The sequence below is a fragment of the Pipistrellus hanaki genome (genome assembly GCF_964339955.1).
Source record: "Pipistrellus hanaki genome assembly, chromosome: 17".
Lineage (NCBI taxonomy): Eukaryota > Metazoa > Chordata > Mammalia > Chiroptera > Vespertilionidae > Pipistrellus > Pipistrellus hanaki.
Window position 1 is genome coordinate 22,331,178 of NC_140519.1, and position 22,248 is coordinate 22,353,425.

Here is a 22,248-nt window from a genome sequence, read left to right on the forward strand (position 1 = left end):
AAGAGGAGAAGAGCTAGCAAGATAAACTGATGGGGGGGGGGGCAGTAGGGACGATGAAGAAAATTAATTTCATGTTGGAGCAGGAGCAGGAATGGAGTGGGGATAAAAAAGACAAGAGCAATGAGAAAGCAGCTTTATTTGAGACGAGTAGGTAAGTTCACTAGGAAAGGGAAGGAAGAAAAAAAAAGACTAAAAACACAGGGTCAATGCTACGATGGTTCAATACAGTCTTAAGAGCAATATAGCCGAAACTGGTTTGGCTCAGTGAATAGAGCAGTCGGCCTGCGGACTGAAAGGTCCCAGGTTCGATTCCAGTTAAGGGCATGTACCTGGGTTGCGGGCACATCCCCAGTAGGAGGTGTGCAAGAGGCAGCTGATTGATGATTCTCTCTCATCGATGTTTCTAACTCTCTATCCCTCTCTCTTTCTCTCTGTAAAAAAATCAATAAAATATATATATATTTTTAAAAGAGCAATATAAATATTACAGGAAGCAAGTAGCAAATAAACTGGTTAGGAGAAACAGAAAAGGCTGGTCAAAAATCTTGAAAGACTACATGTAACATGCACAAAGCAGAAATTTAAATATAACAAAAGTATATTGTTGCCCTAGCCCAGTGGTCAGCAAACTCATTAGTCAACAGAGCGGCAAACCACGGCTGGAAAGCTGCATGTGGCTTGCGAGCCACAGTTTGCGGACCACTGCCCTAGCCAGTTTGAGGGTCCCAGATTCAATTCCAGTCAAGGGCACATACCTTGGTTGCAGGCTCCATCCTGGCCCTAGTCAGGGGGTAGGGGACAACCAATTGATGTGTCTCTCTCATATCAATGTGTTTCTCTCTGTCTTCTCCCCCTTCTTTCCACTCTCTCTACAAATCAATGGAAAAATATCCTACAGTGAGGACTAACAACAAAAAACTATATTGTCTAATTTTAGATGATGTTAAAAGGTATGTTTCAGACATGTTTTAGCTCTCTCCTTTAATAAAATTATTAAACACATTTAAAACAGACAAACTAAACAATATAGTTTAGAGATGCATAAGTGACACTTGAAGGGAAGGTTAATACAGGCTAGTGGAAGCCTGGAAGAGAGATTTGTGATGAGGATCTGTATTTCTTTAGCATGAGTGTTTAATTTAGTGTTATTCTTCAAAACTATTAAATTATGAATAGTTATATAACTAAAAAATTCATATGTCATAGCTAAAAATTTTAGTGGAATTTTTCTACCTCTGAATTCTGGTTTTTCTTTTCTTAAAAATTTTTATTTCATAAATTTTATTTGTTGGTTTTTAGAGAAATAGGAAGGGAGGGTGAGAGGAAGAGGGAAGGAGGATGGGGGTGGGGGAAAGAGAGAGGAAGGGAGAGAGGGAAAGAGAGAGAGAGAGAGAAACATGGACTTATTGTATTTGTTTACTATGCATTCATTGGTTGATTCTTGTGTGTGCCCCGACCAGATCAAACCTGCAATCTTAGCGCATTAGGATGATGCTCTGACCAACTGAGCTAGCTGGCAAGGGCTTAAAATTTTTTTTACATATATATATTTTTTAAATTTTTCATTTACAGTTGGCATACACTATTATATTAGTTTCAGGTGTGCAACATAGTGATTAGACATGTATATAACTTATGAAGTGATCACCCTAATAAGTCTAGTATCCATGACACCAATGTACTTATTACAATACTAGAGATCCACTCCGGCACTAGTGGGGTCCCTCAGCCTGGCCTGTGCCCTCTCGAAACCCGGGATCCTTCAGGGGATGTCGGACTGCTGGTTTAGGCCCAATCCCCGCAGGGATGTAGCAGTGCATGAAGGTGAAGCAGCAAGTGGCTGGGGAGGAGCCCAAGCCAGAGCTGGGTGCTGCTCCCGCTGCCCTTTGGTAGCCCTGCTGTGGAGGTGTGAGAAGCTCATGCTGCTGCTGCTGGGCTCACCAGCCATGAGCCCGGCCACCAGAGAGCAGCTCCTGCATTGAGCGTCTGTCGCCTGGTGGTTAGTGCATGACATAGCTGCTGGTCAACCTGTCATTCGGTTGCTTAGGCTTTTATATACTAGAATATAGGCTAGTATATAGATTATTGACTACATTCCCTATGGTGTACTTTACACCCCCCTGGCTGTTTTTATACAAGACAATGTGTACATCTTAATTTCTTCCTTTTTTTTCACCCATTCCACCAACCCCTCCTCCTATCTGGCAGCCATCAATATGTTTTCTGTATCTATGAGTTTGTTTGTTTGTTTGTTTATTTATTTATTTTAGATTCCACATTTAAAGGAAATCATATGGTATCTGTCTCTCTGTCTGAATTATTTCACTTAGCAAGTCATTTGGCCTGGCCCTGCCAAGGCATCAGGGGTGAGTTAATTGTTTGACCAAACGTTGGAGGCTAATTTTTAAGTTGATAATTCTGTAGGCCCAGCAAGTGATCTTATAAATATCCAAATGACCTTATGCAGTAAAAAGGTTTCCCACCCCTCTAAAGTGCTAGAGAATCCTCTAGAATTTTGCTCCTGCTCTCTTTCTTGTATTTTCAATCTTTCAACTTCAAGTGTGCCCTATCTTAACACTCACACGAGTCAACCTGATCTTACAACCAACTCTCATTGTTTCTTTCTCTTATACACTCAAAGTCTTCAATAAAATGGCTCTACCTTTAACTTCCCAGTATCTCTCGTTTTAAAACCACAAATCTTGAGACTGATCCACTGAGCTGAAAACAGGTATGAACTTCCAACTGTCTACCATTCATTTCCACTGGCAAATCCCTATTCACCATTCCAATTTCAGTTTAAATATCACCTTCCAGGTAAAGCCTTGCTACATCTCCCCGCAAGGGCTCATCACTTATTAAAAATTTCTTACACTAACATTTAAGACAAAGTTAAAAGTTAAAAGTTTTCTAGATAAGCAACAAAAAATAAGATTATTTAGAATGTCTGTGGAGAAGGTGGTCACAATTACAAACTTCCAGTTATAAGAAAAGTAAGTCTCAGGAATGTCAAGAACAGCATGAAGAATATAGTTAACAATACTATATTATATAGCAGGAAGTTGACAAGAATGAATTTTTAAAAATATATTTTAATTGATTTCAGAGAGGAAGGGAGAGGGAGAGAGATATTAACATCAATGATGAGAATCAAGAGAATCACTAATCAGCTGCCTCTTGCATGCCCTTCACTATAAGATTGAGCCTGAAATCAGGAAATGTGCCCTTGACTGGGATTAATCCTGGGACCCTTCAGTCCACAGACCGACACTATCCACTGAACAAAACTGGCTAGGGCGAGTATAAATTTTTAGAAGTTCTCATAGTATCCTTACTGTGGTTCAGCTGGTCGGAGTATCATCCTGTACACCAAAAGGTGGCAGATTTGATTCCTGGTGAGGGCACACACATATCCAGGTTGTGCGTTCAATACCAGGTTGGGATGCAAGAGGAGGCAACAGATTGATATTTCTCTCTCACATCTGTTTCTCTCTCTCTAAAACTTTGTTTCTAAAATCAATAAAATAAATAAAATTTCTCATGGCAAGAAAAAAATTTTGTATTTTGTGGCAATAAATGTTAACTAAATTGACTGTGGTAATCATTTTGCAATATATACATATATCAAATCATTATGTTGTTCACCGGGAACTAATACAATGTTATATGCCAATTATATCTCAATTTAAAAAACATATTCAGATGATATAATAATGTATAACCAGGCTGGTCTTGTTTATTTTCTTATTATAGCACTTATCCTCAAAAGAATGACGAGTGAAGGGGACCAGTAAAATGCAATAAGGAGTATTGGGTTTGTTACCATCTTAAAAGAATGGATGTATAGGAGTTGGTTAGGTAAAAAAGTTGTGACCTAACCTTTCCTCTCCCTTTTATGCTCCCCTCTCCCCCCAAGCATTCATCGCTTAAACTCTAAGGGACCCCACGAGCCCTAACAGGTTTGGCTCAGTGGATAAAGCATCCGCCAGACTGAAGGGTCCCAGTTGGATTCCAGTCAAGGGCATGTTCCTTGGTTGCAGGCACATCCCCAGAAGGGAGTGTGCAGGAAGCAGCTGATCGATGTTTCTAACTCTCTATCCCTCCCTTCCTCTTTGTAAAAATTCAATAAAATATATATTTTTAAAAAAACACTTTAAGGGACCCCACAAGACTTGCAACCAGGGGAGCAATGGGCAGTGGCAGCCTGTCCTGGGCTAAACCCCTAAACCCCTTCCCAAGGACCCTTTTTCAATGACTCTCCAGTGAGCTGACAGCAGGCCCACGTTGGCTCACTTCTTTTCAATAACGTTTCTAAGGAGCCAAAGCAGTCCCATCTCGTCTCTCTCTCCTGTTGTTTCTATCCTAGGCCCTTCTTTTTTCCACTGTCCAACTTTAATAAACATACTCTCTAAATTAAAAACAAAAGATAAACCACACACACCTTCTATGAAAGGGGATTCTGAAAAGGAAAATGAACATGTTACTTTCACATCTGTCCTCATTTATCTCATTACTGAGAGTAGGGAAGGCTAATGACTATTTTATAGACTAGAGAAAGTGAAACAGGAAAAGTAGTGATTCCTTCATTCTAAGATGTATATTTTTCACACTATGACAAAACACCTTTTCTGCCCTCAAGAAGTACATAATCAAATATACACGTCTATACAAGTAGTTCTAAAACTGCTGGGATTAATATCAGAAAGATGAATCACTTCTCAGTCTTCAGGCTAAGATTATGCATGAATCTGATAAGAGAGATATCTACACTTGAGGACAATGTACCAAAAGGACTTTAGGAGCAGGAAGATGGGACAGGAGCTTCCACTCCAAGCACCCACCCAATGCTGTACCCCCTTAGGGTGGAGGTTGGGGGGTGTAACAGAAAGATGATACAAAGTGAGATAGCACCCAGATAAGGAGCAATCACTTTCAGCCAGCCTGACACATCTAAAGAGCTTAACACATGTTGACTCTGAAAGCCTTATGGAAGACCCAGGTTAGGCTTTGAAAGACTAATCGAATTTCCACAGAGAAGGCAGAGGGATCTACAGGGACCAAAAAAAAAAAAAAAAAAAAAAAAGCCACTGGGCCCCTGGCAGAAGCCAGGTCAGAAACAATGACCAGTAAACGGGGCTAAAATCCGGAGTTCCTTCCAGGACAAACAAAATGTGGGCAGAGGAACAGCCTCCTAACAGTGATGTTTCAGTGAGATTAATTGGGCAGTAAACTATACAGGCTAAACTGGTGTGGGGACAAGTACTGCAATATAGCATCCAGTGTCAAATATTCACTCAGTGCTTGAACTAGGGAACAGCAGCAACGGCAAGAACTGCCTGGGGACTGTGTTTAAATGAGAGCCAACTCCAAGAGAACAGCACCAACAGGTCAACATTTGTGGCCCTGCTACTCCTGACACCATGCCTTACCCCATAGTACATGCTCAATAAATGAGCTGACAGAGGGCAACTTGCAAATGTCGACCATCACTTTTCTCTCTACTTTTCAAAACCATGCATATTACACCTAAGGTGAAGTCCCCCTCCAGCCTTGGATTTACAGCCTAAATCAAAATTTGTCCGTGGGTTTTAGAATACCACTTCATTTTCCTTCAAAATATGCCACAGCGTTTTTAACAGTATATAAACTTGCTTCTGAACATTTGCAAACCACTGGGATTTTCTGTAGAAAATCATCCAGTTTCCACACAGACACACACCATAAAAACCTAGCTGAAAAATCTTACTTATGGCAGAAAGTTTTCCTTTTAGGTAGCAATCAACATCCTCCTAGTGTTACTTATTGAATCTGCTTCATCACTAGTGCAACCACAGCTGCATCTTACATTTCCAAAGTTGTGTAAAGCGTCCAAAATTGTGCAAGAGTCATCAGTGAAATCAGACTCTGGTATATTAATAGTTATAACACCTGAACAAGCCTCGGCTGTATTATTAGATTCCACATAATACCAAAAAAATCACAGCTTTTGAGGAATTATTTTGCGTGTTTGTTTACTTACCGGTGAGATACACTCGGATGTTATTTAAAGTGAGAATACCTGAATTTCTTTCTGCTTCAGACAGATTCGAAAATCAGCAGTTGTTGACCCAGATTTGATACATGGGGGGGGGGGGGGGCGCGAGGGGGGAAATCCCTGTCCCCAACACACAGACACACACGCACACACCCAGAGTCTTGAATTATTATCCAATAACCCCAGTTTACACGTGGCAAAAGTCGACAGAACTATTTCGTGCTTTTAACGACCCCGACAGGGATTCCTCAGCCGTCAAGTAATAGGATCGGATTTATTCTGACTTAATAAGTGAAGGTGTTAGAAAAAGTAAACACTCTCTCTCTCTCTCTCTCTCTCTCTCTCTATATATATATATATATATATATATACACACAATATATATACATATATATTTTATTATTATTATTATTATTATTATTATTTAAATATTTGTAGGCCTTGAAAAAAACACACACCATTTTTTTTTAAATGTCTCCTCTCCTTCTCAGCTGGCTGTCCCACACCAGGGAGCGCTATGCCCAGGCCAAGGCGGATGCATGTAGGTCAGAGAAGGTGGGACTCCTTCAGCAAACCCCAGACCCTCCCCTCCCATCCATCACCTTTTCTGCTCTCCTCTGTCTCCCCTGTTCTTTCTCGGGGGGGCTGAGGGGGGGGGGGAGGCCAAGAGGCCCCAAAAGTGAGCAGCTCTGGCGAGGAGACTGCAACCATCTGAGCCGGGCCCTGGAGGCCCTGGGCTGCGGCCCCGCCTGTCAGACACTTCCCAGGCCGAGCATCGCACACGACTACCCCGGGCCCAGCTGCATGCCCGGGCCCAGCTGCAGCCGCTCCGGGCGGGGGCCGCGCACCGGGCCCGAGGCCGCGGCGCTCGCAGTGCCCACGTCACCAGCGCTCGCACTGCGGAAATGGGAGCGCCGCGGCCCGGAGGGAGGCGCCCGGCGGCGGCGGCGCCCGCGTCCGTGCCCGACGCCGTCAGCCCCTCTGCCCCGGCCCGCAGGCCGCAGACACCCGCCGGGGAAGCCCCGGAGGCCCGGGACCCTCACCTGTGTCGCCGATGATGATGTACTTGAAGAGATACGCGTACGCCATGGCCGCGGCCGCTCCGTGCCAGGGCACACGGCTCCTCCTCCGGCTTCTGCTCCTCCTCCTCCTCCTCCTCCTCCTCCTCCTCCTCCTCCTCCTCCTCCGGGCCCCTCAACCTGTCGCCGCCGCAGGGCCTCTAAACGCCAGGTCCACCCTTCGCAACTTCCGCCCGTCGCCGTCAGCAGCCGAGAGTATGGAGATGAGGAGGAGCCGGACAAACCGACAGCCGAGGAGGAGAGATAGACAGCGCCCGGCAGAGCCCAGTCGAACAATAACAGCTGCCGTGGCGTCCCCGCCCCTCCGCCGCGCCGACCCGGAAGGGCTTCGGCCGCCAGCGTCGCCGGAGTAAAGGGGAGGAGCCCGCACGGCGGCTGCGCCTGTCAGCCCAAGCCCCGCCCACACAGAGCCTCGTCCCGCCCACACGAGGCCTAGCCCCGCCCAGCGCCCAGCGAGCCGCGCCCCGTCCCGTCCGACCCCTGCGAGGCCAGTGGATCCGGTGCCCTGGAGCGGGCGGGCGGGCGGTCCCTGCGGCCCGGAGCAGCCGCGGGAGATGAAGTGAGGGTTCGGTTCTGTAGCGTTCGGAGCAAGGCCCCGCCCTGGAGTCCTGAAAAGGTGTTTGAAAATGCAGGCGTCTGTTTACGCTGGGCTGGAGTGCGATGACCTTTCTGAACTTGGAGACCAGGGCTTGACAGTGAAAATGATCTATTTGTATATTTGAGACCGCAAAGGAGTATATGATGTATATATATATACACACAATTACTTATGTAATAAATAACACATAAATTACATTTTATTGTTGCATTAATATAAATGCATATTTGTAGGAAGCAGTTATAGGGTTAAGCCTCAGACTGACCTGCTGGCAAAGTCACAAGTCCCAGCTTGGAGGGCACAGTCCTCTAAGCATAAAGCTTGATCTTGTGACTGCTCCCTAGATCTTTCCTGGGTAACTAATGGACTGTGGGAGGGGCAGCAAGTGCTACCAAAGCAAGTGAAACTTATAACAACATTGTAGATTACCTTGTTTGTCCCTAACTATAAATAAAACATCAGCTTTGCAGTCTGGATCTGTTCTGTGGCCTCAGCAAGGCACAGGAGATCCACCTAGACCCAGCTCATTCTCTTTGTCTGTCTTCTTCATCCTTCACCCAACCTCCCTCTGTGCTGGCGCGACACACATATTTTTACCATTGTGTAAATAAAGAACAGGAATATACTTAAATACCCATATGTATACAGTCAGTCTGAAAGGAAACACAACTGGCACCAAGAGAGGGGGGTGATTGGAGGAAAGAGCCATGTTTCACTGAATTATTCATGTGTGGTTTGAAATTTTTTTGGAGTGTTCACAAATTACCTTCTGGAAAACACAGTTAAGGAACTAAACAAATAACTTTTTGTTCATTCAGCTAATACTTAGTGAGTACACCTTTTGTTTCCTGCATACCTAGGAATTGCAACTACAGGCAGATCCTGTGGTAAAGAAGCACACATTTTGGAGGAGGGACTAGAAGACAGTGTTAGTGTTAGGATAGGTTACCCAAAACGAGAAGATGATGTCTGAACCAGGCATCTGAATTATGACTAAGAATTTGTCAAAAGGATAAAACTTTAGGGAAAGGAACTGAAGTCTTAGGCACAAGAAACAAAATGTGCAAAGTTCATGGATCTGCTCTGGGAATTTAACGTTGTGTAACGGGGAGAAGTGACTGGAATTTAGTGGCCTGGTTCCTGTTGCCTAATAGTCTCTCTCTTTTGGGATCTCTCACCATGTAATTCTATTAACACCTTCATGCTGGGCTGGCTGTGCTTGGCTGCTACTCAATCTGAGTGGCCTTGCAAAGTGTGAACTCACAGGACTTTTTCTGAAGTGTTTGGAGGGGATTTTACTAAAGGTTCAGCATACAAGAATTTAACATGAAATGTTATCTGGGCCCTGGCCAATTTATCTCAGTGGTTAGAGCAACAGCCCTCAGACTGAATGGCCTTGGGTTTGATTCCCAGTCAAGGACACGTACCTTGATCCCAGTCCTGTTCAGGCCCTGTGAGGTAGGCAACCAGTTGATGTGTCTCACATTGATGTGTTGTTGTTTTTTTCTCTCTCTCCCTCCCTCTTCTCCCCCCCTTTCACTCTCTAAAGATCTGTGATAGAAAAATCCTATATAACAAAAGCCTAACAGGCAAATTGACTGAACAGCAGAATGACTGACTGGTCACTAGGATGTGCACTGACCACCTAGAGACCCTACCTGTGCATGAATTTTGTGCACTGGGCATCTAGTAAAAAATAAAAATAAAAAGGTCAGTGGGAAAAATGTCCTCAGATCTAGCCTCATGTGAGGATTTAAAAAAAAAAGTTACCTGAAATTGCACCATCTGGTTCACCCATCCTTCCCCTGAGGGAGGGGAGGTCCCTGCTGAAGGCCTCCAGGCTGCAGAGCCCATTTGTCCCTCCCATCTGAGTGCTTCCCTCAGGTTTTTCGGGTGATACTAGTAGATATCAAGAATGTCCCCTCCTTCCAGGAGAAGCCCAATTTCCTACTATTCTGAAAGCTTATTGCCTTTACGTATAGCCGCAACAGGACAACTCTATCAGGGTATTACACAAAAACCTAGCATCCTTACAACTCAGGAACATTCCCATACTGTTAGAGGAGGTGAAGTCACTGGTGCCAGGTCTTGCAGCGTCTGGTAGCCATGTCAGTATGCATGTAGAACTTCACCCATGCCAAAACCGGTTTGGCTCGGTGGATAGAGCATCAGCCTGCGGACTGAAAGGTCCCAGGTTTGGTTCTGGTCAAGGGCATATAACTTGGTTGTGGGCACATCCCCAGTTGGGGGTGTGCAGGAGGCAGCTGATCAATGTTTCTCTCTCATCAATGTTTCTAGCTCTCTATCCCTCTCCTTTCCTCTCTGTAAAAAAAATCAATAAAGTATATTAAAAAAAAAAAAAAAAGAACTTCACCCAATGGACACAAGGGAAACTGAAGAGAAAGGTCATAATTGGGTGTATAAGAGGTCATAGAAATGGGCATAATGCTATAGAGGCAATGGTGTGTAAAGAAGAACAGGGTATCACATGATCTCACTTACTTGTGGAATCTAATCAACAAAATAAATTGACTAACAAAATAAGTCCCGAAACATGGAGTCATGAAACAGACCGACATACCTTGATGTTGGGTTGGGGGGAATTAGAAGAGATAAACCAAAGAACTTATATACTTAGATGCATAGCCATGGACACAGGCAATTAGGGTAGTGAAGACCTGGGGGTGGACAGGTAAAGGCTGGGAGGAAGGGTGGGGGGTGGGAAGAAAAGAGGGGAATGGGAGAAACCTGTAATTCTACCAACAATAAAAAATATGTTAAAAAAAGAAAATTAAAAAAAGAGAAAAGAATGGGGTAGTGAGCACATATACAATATACAGATGATGCATTATGGAATTGTATACCTGAAGCCTATATAACTTTATTAACCACTGTCACCCAATAAATTTAAGTAAAGAAGTAAAGAACTTAGGAAACCTTACTTTTGGCCTTGGTTCTACCACTAACATTGGATGATTATGACAAATGATTTGGCCTCTAAGTGGACTCTTCTATAAAGTGAAGGAGTTAAGTGTTACCTAAGAGGGTTGTTCCAAGTCTGAAGTCCTTTAATTTGGTGTCTATCCAACCTCCAGCTCTAAAGCAGATGTACAATAGATCATAATCGTCTAATTTAAATGTCAGGGCCACAGGCGTCCAATTATATTATTTTTGCACAGAACTGAGATGCATTATGTACTTGTGCTCAGGAATTGTAATGATCAGTTGCTGCAGAGCAGTGTAATCTCAAAAGAGCAAGAACTTGATTTTTAAGTCCTTCCCTGTGCTTCAGTTTCTTTTTCTGGAAAATGTAGATAATAACTGCCTCACAAAATCAATTTAGGATCAAATGAGAGAATGTATATGAAGATATTTTGTAAATTATGAAAAATATATGCTTAATACATAAAACTCTTAGTGCTGCAAATTTTTAAAAAATTCACAGTACCTGGAGGGAGTGAAGACCTAATCATAATATAAATTCATGTTTTAAATCAGCTCCATTCCTATCTCTATAGGATGTCTATCTTTTTCCTACATGTACTCCATAATATTTTCTCTAAGCCTATAAGCTGTCTTTTTGAAACAATACAGGGAAATCACAGAAATTTAATTTAAAACATTTACCCCAAATATTCAGAAACAACTTTCAAGAAAAATTCCTCGGGCAAAATGACAGAAATAAACCTTTCTTCCCTTACATGGTAGGGCAATTCCTGGGATTTTTCCATTCAGTTTGATTTTTAGCGATTTCATCCCCTTGGGTATGAATTCCAATAACCTCATCTCTCAGTCTTACATCATATATGGTGTGAAGGTCATAACTGAAATATAAAAATGGTAAGACTACATTCTCCAAGGTCTCCTTATTCAAGTTCTCCATGACTTGTTTTTAAAGGGTATGTTTTTTTTTTTTTTACTTATTGATTTCAGAGAGGAAGGAAGAGGGATGGAAACATCAACGATGAGAATCATTGATAGGCTGCCTCCTGCCCTGCTCACACGGGGGATCGAGCCTGCAATCAGGACTGATGGCCTGACCACGAATCAAACCGTGACCTCTGGGTTCCTAGATCGACCCTCAACCACTGAGCCATGCCAGCCAGGCTCCATGACATTTTAAAGTACAGTAGGATATTGGAATTTTGCATTTACTGCTCAGCCAAACTTATCTTGTGTTTACATTTTCTCTGGTTTTATTTTCTCTGAGATGTGGGAAGAAAGGTAGGGATGGGATGGGAGAAGAGTGGCTTGAAATACTGAAATCCACAGGTTCTTACTATGGTTTCCATGGTTTCCTTATCTAGTTCTTTAATGAACTCTGGGAACTCTGATCCTCCAGGAATGATATGCAAAATGTTGTATGTATTTACGTACATGTCATTTTATGGGAAAGATTCTTGCATGAGTCCATGACCCAGAAGTAATTAAGAATTGCAATGAAAGGCCCTCTTTAGCCATTTCTGAATACCATGACAGGACTATTTTTCCAGCAAATACTAATAAGCTCAATACCAAATTTGGAGGAAGATAGAACTGGTTTCAAATCCTGAATTTACCACCTTTCAGTTGAGTGATCTTGAATAAATTACTAAACTCTCTAAGCCTTATTTATTTCATGAGATGACGTACGTAAAGCATCTAGCACAATGTCAAGCCTACTAAGCAGACATCAGAGTTATTTCCCCCTTCCTTTCATATTCTGCTTGTTCTCTACCTCCAACTTGTCACTAAGAATTGCGGGAGTTAAATGAGGCCAGTAAAGACCCTGCCTTAAAGGAGATCAGAATCTCCTTGTGCTGAGTCATGAGTGGCTTTGGCCTGAGAAGGCTACAGAAGAGGTCTTGTGTTATTTTAGAGGACAGAATTTTGTTTTGGGAAATGAGAGTAGATTTTATGGAAGGAGACCTATTCAAACTGAGCATTTAAGGGCATTAATCTTCCATGGTTATTGCTTTAACCTAGTCATGCCAATTGCTTCAGCCCTCTCCGTTGTACATTGATCACCTTGTCCACCTGACCTGCCATTTCTATTCTAGTTGGGTAACTGCTTTACTTTTCTATGCGTGATCTATTTGACCGCATGTCAAAGCCAGATAGGACTGTTTTCTCTCTTCCATTATGCTCATCATTCACAAGCTTACTTGAAGAGTCAAAAGTGAATGATCACATATTTATATACTTAGTCAATGTGTATGTAGATGGCTGAAGAAACTTTCTTTTATATGTAGGCTATTCTTTTTACCAATAGACTGATCATTAGAAATACAATGGATTTACATGAGTTCATGGACCAGAGAAACAGTGAATATTGGAATAATAATAGCTTATTTTATAAAAATAGTGGACTAAAAATAGGAGCACATAAAATATTTTGATTAATGATTAATAAAAAAAACTGAAAAGTAAAAAAACCAGAGTAGTTTTCTTAAATTAACTATGCTTCTAAATCTTTAACACTTGCCTAATGCTTTCAGTGGAAAAGTGGTCTGGAGAAAGGCCCAGTATTGGATTCTGCAAGGCCTGAGTTACAGTTTCTTCCCTGCCACTACCTCGCTGACCTTGAGGAAATTATCTTCAGACTTTTTTGTCATATGTTCAATAGGTAATAATTATGGTGGCTTATATAATAGAATTGCTGGGAGGTAGATATAAAGCACTCTGAAAAGTACATTATTACCAGGAGAGGGTATGGATACTAAATTGTGGGTAAATGATTTTCTGCACATGTATCTAAGTATATTAAAAGGCAACCATTTAACATCAGTAATATTTTATTATCTGCTTTTTTGTGTGTCAGCAGAGACTACACCATGCAATTGCTTCAAACTCTACTCTCCGTTTATCTTTTTTTTCTATTATTATTGGGTCGGCAACTAAGTAATTGCGGGTTTCACACATATATGGCTTCAGTTGAATTTTTAGGTTTGCAGACGTAGTACAAATGTAAAACACATTTTGTATTTGATAGTTGGCTATCCAGCTGTTAATCAGTAAAAAAAGTTTTTTGATCTGTTTTGTAGTTTTTGTTTGGCGTTCGTTGAAAAATGGAAAATCAAAAGGAACATTTTCGTCATATTTTGCTTTTTTATTTCCGCAAGGGAAAAACGCATCACAAGCTCATAAAAAGTTATGTGCTGTTTATGGTGACGAAGCCTTAAAAGAACGGCAGTGTCAAAATTGGTTTGCCAAATTTCGTTCTGGTAATTTTTCACTCAAAGATGAAAGACGCTCTGGTCGTCCAGTTGAAGTTGATGACGCCCTAATCAAAGCAATAATCAATTCGGACTGTCACAGTACAACAGGTGAGATTGCAGAGAAGCTTCATGTATCACATACATGCATTGAAAATCACTTAAAACAACTTGGCTATGTTCAAAAACTCGATACATGGGTTCCTCACGAACTGAAAGAATCACAGTTAACGCAACGCATTAGCAGCTGCGATTTGCTAAAGAAACGTAATGAAAATGATCCATTTTTAAAACGACTGATAACTGGCGATGAAAAATGGGTTGTTTACAACAATATCAAGCGGAAAAGATCGTGGAGCAGGCCAGGTGAACCAACTCAAACAACATCAAAAGCTGATATTCATCAAAAGAAGGTTTTGTTATCAGTTTGGTGGGATTACAAAGGAATTGTCTACTTTGAACTCTTACCACCCAACCGAACGATCAATTCTGATGTCTACATTGAACAACTAACGAAATTAAACAATGCAGTTGAAGAAAAGTGGCCCGAATTGACAAATCGAAAAGGTGTTGTATTCCATCATGACAATGCAAGGCCACACACATCTTTGGTCACTCGGCAAAAATTAATGGAGCTTGGTTGGGATGTTTTGCCACATCCACCATATAGTCCTGACCTTGCACCATCTGATTACTTTTTGTTTCGATCTTTACAAAACTCCTTGAATGGTAAAAATTTCAATAATGATGATGATGTCAAATCGTACCTGATTCAGTTTTTTGCTAATAAAAAACAGAAGTTTTTTGAACGTGGGATTATGATGCTGCCTGAAAGAGGCAAAAGGTCATTGATCAAAATGGGCAATACATTAAAGAATAAAGTTATTTAGTTCCATGAAAAAATTGTCTTTGATTTTCTTTAAAAAATCCGCAATTACTTAGCTGCCGACCCAATATATTTTATTGATTTTTTACAGAGAGGAAGAGAGAGAGGGATAGAGAGTTAGAAACATCAATGAGAGAGAAACATCGATCAGCTGCCTCTTGCACACCCCCTACTGGGGATGTGCCCACAACCAAGGTACATGCCCTTGACCGGAATCGAACCCGGGACCCTTCAGTCTTCAGGCCGATGATCTATCCACTGAGCCAAACCGGTTTCGGCTGGAGGATCCAGTTCTAAGATGGCTCATTCATGTGGCTGTTGATGAAGGCCTTAGTTTTTACCACCTGGGCCTCCACAGGACTGCTTGAGTATCCTGATGACATGGAAGCTGATTTCTCCCAGAGTAAGTGATATGAGAGAAAGTACAAGGCCAAACCTCCAAGTCATTTATGACCTAGTCTTGGAAGTCATGTACCATCACTTTGCATTCTTTTGGTCCCATAGACCCACTATGATAAAATGTAGGAAGGGACTACTCAAGGGCATTAATACCAGAGACAGGAATCATTGGGGGTTTCTTAAGGAGCTGGCTTCCACAACCTAAAGAGATTAAGAACTAGAAACAGATCTAATAAAGGTTTCACCACCTGACATTTCTGTCAAATCAGGTTCACTTAAACTATTTATAATACAAATTTACTATAAATAGATTAGTCTATAAAGAAGCCTGTTGTGCCCTAACCAGTATAGCTCATGTGGTTGGAATGTCACCCCTTACACCAAAGGGTGGTGGGTTTGATTCCTGATCAGAGAACATACCCAAGTTGAGGGTTCTATTCCAGGTCAGGGCACTTGCAGGAGACAGCCAATCTATGTTTCTCTCCCATGTTTAAGTTTTTTTCCTCTCTGTCTCCCTCGCTCTAGTTCTGTCATCTCTCAAAGAATAATAATAATTAAAAAAAAAATTGGTTGGGCATCATCCCATGCACCAAAAAGGTTCGAACTCTAGTCCGGTGCATACAGGAGGTAACCGATCAATGTCTCTCTCTTCCTCCTTCCTTATTCGCTAGAATCAGTCTTTTCTGGTACTACAGTGTAGTAATCTTTAGTAGAAGAACTGCGGGGCTTATGCCATTTTAGAATTTTATCTTGAAGTTTTCATTACTAGACTTAATGGAGAACATTTGTTACTCTTAGTAAATGGATATTTTAATTTTCTTGATACTGCATTTGACACAAATTATAATACAAAAGTGTCTGTTAGAAAGATCAGATTATTCAGCATTGATATACTATACTTTTGGTTAACCTTTCCTTTAGAAAAACCAATTACAGACAAAACCCTCTTTAGAACTAGATCCTGCTTCCTCTCTTTGAATTGACTGCATTTCTAGAAGGCTCTCCTTTCACTTCACTCCAAAAGACACTGAATGCAAACACCAAATGTGAGATGGTCTCATCTGAACCCCGAGATAAGCTGTTTTGCTTACTTATAAAAGAACAGACGCAGGTTCTTGAATTACTATTTGAAATACAAAAACTGAATTATTTACCTTCTCTTTCTTGGAAACAAGCAGAGATGAGGAAACAAATATATAATACATGTTATTATAAGTGATCCATTTCTTAATTGAAAATGGACTCACTATCTAGGCGTCCCTCAATTAACATTAGTTCACTTAAGAAAATTTTGAAGTCAGCAAATTACTGAAGTAAACAACTTATTTAACGATTAATTTAATGGAGTGTATAAGAAAGAATTGAGACCTACCAGTCATAGGCCAGGCGCTGAGGATTTACCATGAAGCTAATGAAGCTTAAGCTCAGGGTTCCTCACTTGCACGAATCTTTTCTAAGGCAAATGTATTCATATAGTCAATTTTCTTTTTTTTTTCTTGTAAAATCTGCAAAAGTTAAATATTTAAACCTTAATTTATGAAAGCTGTTCTTTCTCTCTACTCAGACTTCCTCTCTATTACACTTCCCCTTGTGTTGGGAGGTGCTAGAGGGTCCACAGATACGTATTTTTTTATTTATTAAGGAAGAGTTGAGTTGGGGGACACATTTAGCTTCCTAAGAAATATTTATGCAGGCTGGCTGGTGTGGTTCCGTGGTTGAACATTGATCTATGAACCAAGAGGTCACTGGTTCAATTCTCAGTCAGGCTATATGCCCTGATTCTGGGCTTGAGCCCTAGAATGGGGCATGCAGGAGGCAGCCGATCAATGATTCTCTCTCATCATTGATGTTTCTCTCTCTCTCTCTTCCTTAAATCAATACAAATATATTTAAAATAAATAAATAAGCCGAAACTGGTTTGACTCAGCGGTAGAGTATCGGTTTGCGGACTGAAAGGTCCCAGGTTCGATTCCGGTCAAGGGCATGTACATTGGTTGTGAGTACAACCCTGGTAGGGGGTGTGCAAGAGGCAGCTGGTCGATGTTTCTCTCTCATCGACGTTTCTAGCTCTCTCTCTTTTTCTTCCTCTCTGTAAGAAAAAAAAAAAATCAATAAAATAAAATAAATAAATAAAACAGTAAAAAAGGAAATATTTATGCAACATGCTGCTGTTAGCGACTGCCACCTTCTCCCATGGCCACCTATTCTGCCACCTGGGCCTTGGCCCGGAGACCCACTACTGCTCAACTGGCTTATAGGACTGGGGCCATATGGATGCTTTGAAGTGTCAAGAGTATGTATGGAAGAGCCACATGCACAACGGACTTCTGACTCACAGAGAAAGACTTGATCCCAACGCTCTTTCACGTGCTGACAAAGGTCTGAATGGGGGCTACATGAGAATGCTGCAGGTCCCAAATCGGAATCAGCAGGATCAGGCCAAGAAAGCAGTGATCTAGACCAGTGTTTGGCAAACTCATTAGTCAACAGAGCGGCTCTTGAGCTGTGGTTTGCCGATCACTCATCTAGACTAAAGGGAACTGCCTCCCACCCACAGCAACCTTACACTCCCAAACCAGCTCCTTCAGGTATGCGGCAGGACCAGGGAGCAAGCCTCCACAGTGGCAAACTCCTCAAGCATCAGACACGTACCTGGAGCCAAAGGGCGGGCTGCCCTCACCAGGGCCCATCCCGGTCTTTGGATCTCTTTCTTAGTAATTTCTAAGAAGAACTGGAGCTAGAATTGTGAAATGGACAGTCTTAATGGAGCCCAGAATCTTCCAGGGAGCCAACAATCCTCTCTTTGCACAATAGGTAAAATTCCTTGTATGGAAAAAAAAAAAAGAAAAAGAAAAAATATTTATTCAGTGGCTCTTGTGTGTCGTTGAGTTATTGCAAGTTGTCCAGGGTAGAAAAGGCTCCCAGGAGTGCCACCAGCTCTTCTGTGCTGACTCACACCACATCATATAGTGTAGAGGTCATATCTCAGTGTAAGCATGTCCTACTGGATCAGGGTTCTATTGCTGCATAACAAAATACCACAGACAGACTTAGGGGCAAAAACAAAACAAAACAAAACAAACAACACAACACAACAAAAAGCAAACAACCATATTTTTAAATTGAAAACAATGTTTTTTTTTTCTTTATAATTAAATTTATTGGGGTGTGGGGGGCCCTGTCCAGAGTACACCAGATGGCCCAGGCCAATCTGAGCAAGGACATGGTGATTATACAGTATACACTGCTCAGGTGTATCTTTCTATAACCCAAATACTGATGTCACTATTTGGCAAGAAGCCTCTTCTGTCTAAGTGGATATAAAGATGCGTTACTGACCAGCTGGTGCTGGACTACGTTGTGTAACAGCTCCTATTTTTACTGTGGCTACTCGATCCGGCTACTTTATTAGCAATAGCTGCTGTATTTGTACAGCTACTTTATGAAGAACTGTTTTGTCTGATGGCTACTTGGTAGCAATGGCTACATGGTCTGCAATAAAGGCTCTCTTATATACCCATCTAGGGGCCCAGTGCATGAATTCGTGCACCTTGAAAGGAACTGTGGGTTTTGAGGCTGCCATGGGGACAGGAGCGAGTCTTGGCCCATCCTCTGAACCCCCACCCAGCCCCTCCAGCATTGGCACCCAGTTCCTGTCTGCTGGCAGCCCCGCTCCCGCTGCAGCTGCTCCCGTGGGCTGATGGCACTGGCCCCGCTTGCACCTGCTGATGGTGCAGAGCCATTATGGCTGGCTCCAGCAGCGGGTGCGAGTAGGGCTGATGTCAGCGGGAGTGAGCAGCGGCTGCTGCTCCAATTGCCCTTCAGAAGCAGAAGGTGGAAAAGCCCTCAGGAGTTCAGCAGCTGTGGCTCGCTGGTGCCGAGCGATCAGGACTGGTGCCCGGCGCCAGCAGTGGGTGTGAGCAGCAGCTCCAGCGCTGGCTGTGGGTATGAGTAGGGCAGTATCTGGCAGCAGGTGTGAGTGGTGGCTGTTGCCCTCAATTGCCTCTTGTGAGCCGGGGGAATTGGAGAAGCCCTAAGGGGCAATCAGGGTTGGCAGTTGCTGCTCGCACCCACTAATGGCACTGAGTGATCAGGGCTTGTGCTGGGCCCTGGAAGCAGGTGCAAGTGCTGAGCAGGACCGTGGTGTGTAGGAGCAAAGAATTTTCAGTAACCACCAGACTCACCTTGATGACAGCGCCCAGTGTCACCTGCACCACCATCCTGCCTGCTACGGATGCCTGCCATGTTCTGTACATGTCCCCTGGTGGTTAGTGCACATCATAGCAACCAGTTGTTCGGTTGTTCTGCCATTTGGTCTATTTGCATATTAGGATGACAACTTCTCATATCTTCTCTGTCTAATATCCAGCATCCATGAAGATCCAGTTCCTTGTAGGGGAACCTGTGCTCCCACAGTTGGCATGATCAAGCAGGATCAAGGAGGAACTTGCTCTGACAGGGTGACATTGGTTAATAAAATTATGTGGGTTTCAGGTCTACAATTCTATAATACATCATCTGTATATTATACTGTGTGTTCACAACCCTAAGTCAAGTCTCCTTCCATTACCATTTATCCCCTCTATACCTTGCCTCTCCTCCCCCTGTCCCCCACTTTCCCTCTGGTAATTACCATACTGTTTTCTATGAGGTTTTTGTTTTTTATTTTGCTTAGCCCATTTTTTTTTTTAACCTCACTAACCTGCAGGGCAGAAGTCTGGTATGCTGTGAATGGGTTCTCTACTCAGCATCTCACAAGATTAAAATATGTAACAGACTACTTCAAGTCTTCTAAACTTCACAACAAATCTGATATAGTTATTTTTACATTAAAATTTTTTTATTTTATAGAAAAAGAATCTGAGGCTTAAAGAAATTAAGTAATTTCTCATGTTATGACAGCTATGTGGCAGTGCTGGAAGCTGGATATATGGGTCTAATGAGAGTTTTGACCTCCACATACAAACTTAGAAGTCATCAGCCTGTAACACATAAGAAAAATGTAGTTATCCTCCGACAGGAAGTGATGGACACTTCATGTTCATGCAGAGAGGATGTATTAAGTCTCCCAAGGGAACTCACAGGATGGTATAGATCAGGGGTCCTCAAACTTTTTAAAGTGCGGGCCAGATCACGGTCCCTCAGAGAGCTGGAGGGCCGGACTATATGAACTACTAATTCCTACTGTAACACCTCGGCTGCGCTCACTGCCCAAAAAACCTGGCGGGCCGGATCAGACTCCTCTGCGGGCCGCATGTGGCCTGCGGGCCGTAGTTTGAAGACCCCTGGTATAGATAGTAACCCAGGCTTAGAAACCTGATTAGTCTTTACATCAGGAGTGAACCCATCTTTCAGGAATGGACTTGCATTCACCTGATTTTTAAAAGCAGTTTGCAATGAGAAATCACTATTCAAGAGACAGGAATATGTAAAATCCACGCAATTTGCTTTTTCTTGTCCTGGACAAAAAGTAAAATGTATGGAAATATTTAATGAGGTCAAGCTAAGAGAACATGAAGCTTCCATCTCACTTTTGAGATCCTCTTTCCAGGGAAGAAAATCTGTAACTCCTAGTGCCTTTTGTCATCTCATTCGCTCTCGCATTTCATCAGTCTGACCACATGCTGTTGTCTCTCTCCGAGCTGCATGGCATATCTGTGTGGCCTCTGAAGGCATTTCTAAGCCTGGCCCAATAGCCTTAACCAAGTACCAAGTACTCTGATGAGTGAAAACCTTCTCTGAATCGTTTTTAAATAGAGAATGCCAGTTTTCATCTCTGAGATCTTTCAGTTTTTGAGCTTCTAAGGCTGACTAACCCTTCTTGGGATGGATAGCTGCTTCTAATACCTTGACAAATTCAAATTGCCATCAAGTTCTGGCCATGAGATCCAATCTGGATCTTTAGGTCACTCCTGGAATTTCATTTTGCAGCATATTATGCCCTTTCTCTCATTCATTTCTGACTATATGACTTAGCTAAGCCACTGATTCCATCTGCACTTCAGTTTCTTAATCATAAAATGGGAAGATAATATCAGAGTCATAGGGTTCCCATATAATGGCGAGGATGTATGAAACTTACAGTATATTGTTATTACTAGAGGCCTGGTGCACGAAATTTCGTGCACAGTCTGGGACCCCTCAGGGTATGTCTGCTTGGGGAGCAGGCCTAAGCCAGCAGTCAGACATCCCTTTTGCAGTCTGGGACCCTTAGCTCCTTACCACCTGCCTGCAGTGAAGGCAGCAGAAGAGACTTCTGCCACTGCCACTGTGGTCACCAGCCATGAGCCTGGCTTCTGACTGAGCGGTGCTCCCTTATGGGAACACACTGACCACCAGGGGGCAGCTCCTGCATTAAGCATCTGCCACCTGGTGGTCAGTGAACATCATAGCGACCAGTCATTCTGCCATTTAGTTGATTTGCATATTAGGGTTTTATTATATAGAATTACCACATGTCATTATGTATTGAATTTTAAAATAAACTTTCAGGATAGAAACTTATTTCCAAATCCTTAGGTAAACCCTTGCTCTAAAACCCAGTGACTATACTGTCACATGTGGTTTTGAAGCAGTTTCCCCACCCCATCCATATCTAGGTGGTCCCAAACCCCAGACAGGTTCTCTGTGCATCAGTGGGTGGTAGTCCAGACACCAAAAGAAGAGAGAAGTTTTGAAGGAAGACTTGATTAACCCACTTAACAGAAAGTCTGTAAATTCTAAAGATGAAAATGCCTATTGGATTTATCATTTAGGTGTTAGTGAACATTGCAGTGCAGTTTCATTAGAGAATTCCTGAGTGATAGTTCTTTTGTTATCCATAAGGAGCCCCACCTCTTTTTTTTAATTTTTTTTTTATCATACCTGAATTTATGCTAATGAGTGACTTAAGGTGGGGACACAAATCAGATAACAGTAGTTTCTTGCAGAACAAGAGAACTGGCCCAAAATGCCAGTTCTGTCTCTCTCCCTCTCTCTTCCTCTCTATGAAATCAATCTACATATATAATAAGCCTAAGTGACCAAATGACCCATTGACTGGTTGCTATGATACACAC

General features: G+C 42.4%; 1 protein-coding gene across 1 annotated transcript in view; it reads right to left on the reverse strand.

Moving 5' to 3' along the window:
- The window catches only part of RAB2A (RAB2A, member RAS oncogene family), a 65,805-nt gene extending 58,363 nt beyond the window's left edge, over window positions 1-7,442 (reverse strand). The window contains exon 1 of the mRNA XM_084865096.1: window positions 7,078-7,442. Coding sequence (XP_084721222.1) covers window positions 7,078-7,123 — 46 coding nt within the window. The 5' untranslated portion in view covers window positions 7,124-7,442. The remainder of the gene's footprint in view (window positions 1-7,077) is intronic.
- Window positions 7,443-22,248: the final 14,806 nt, after the last annotated feature.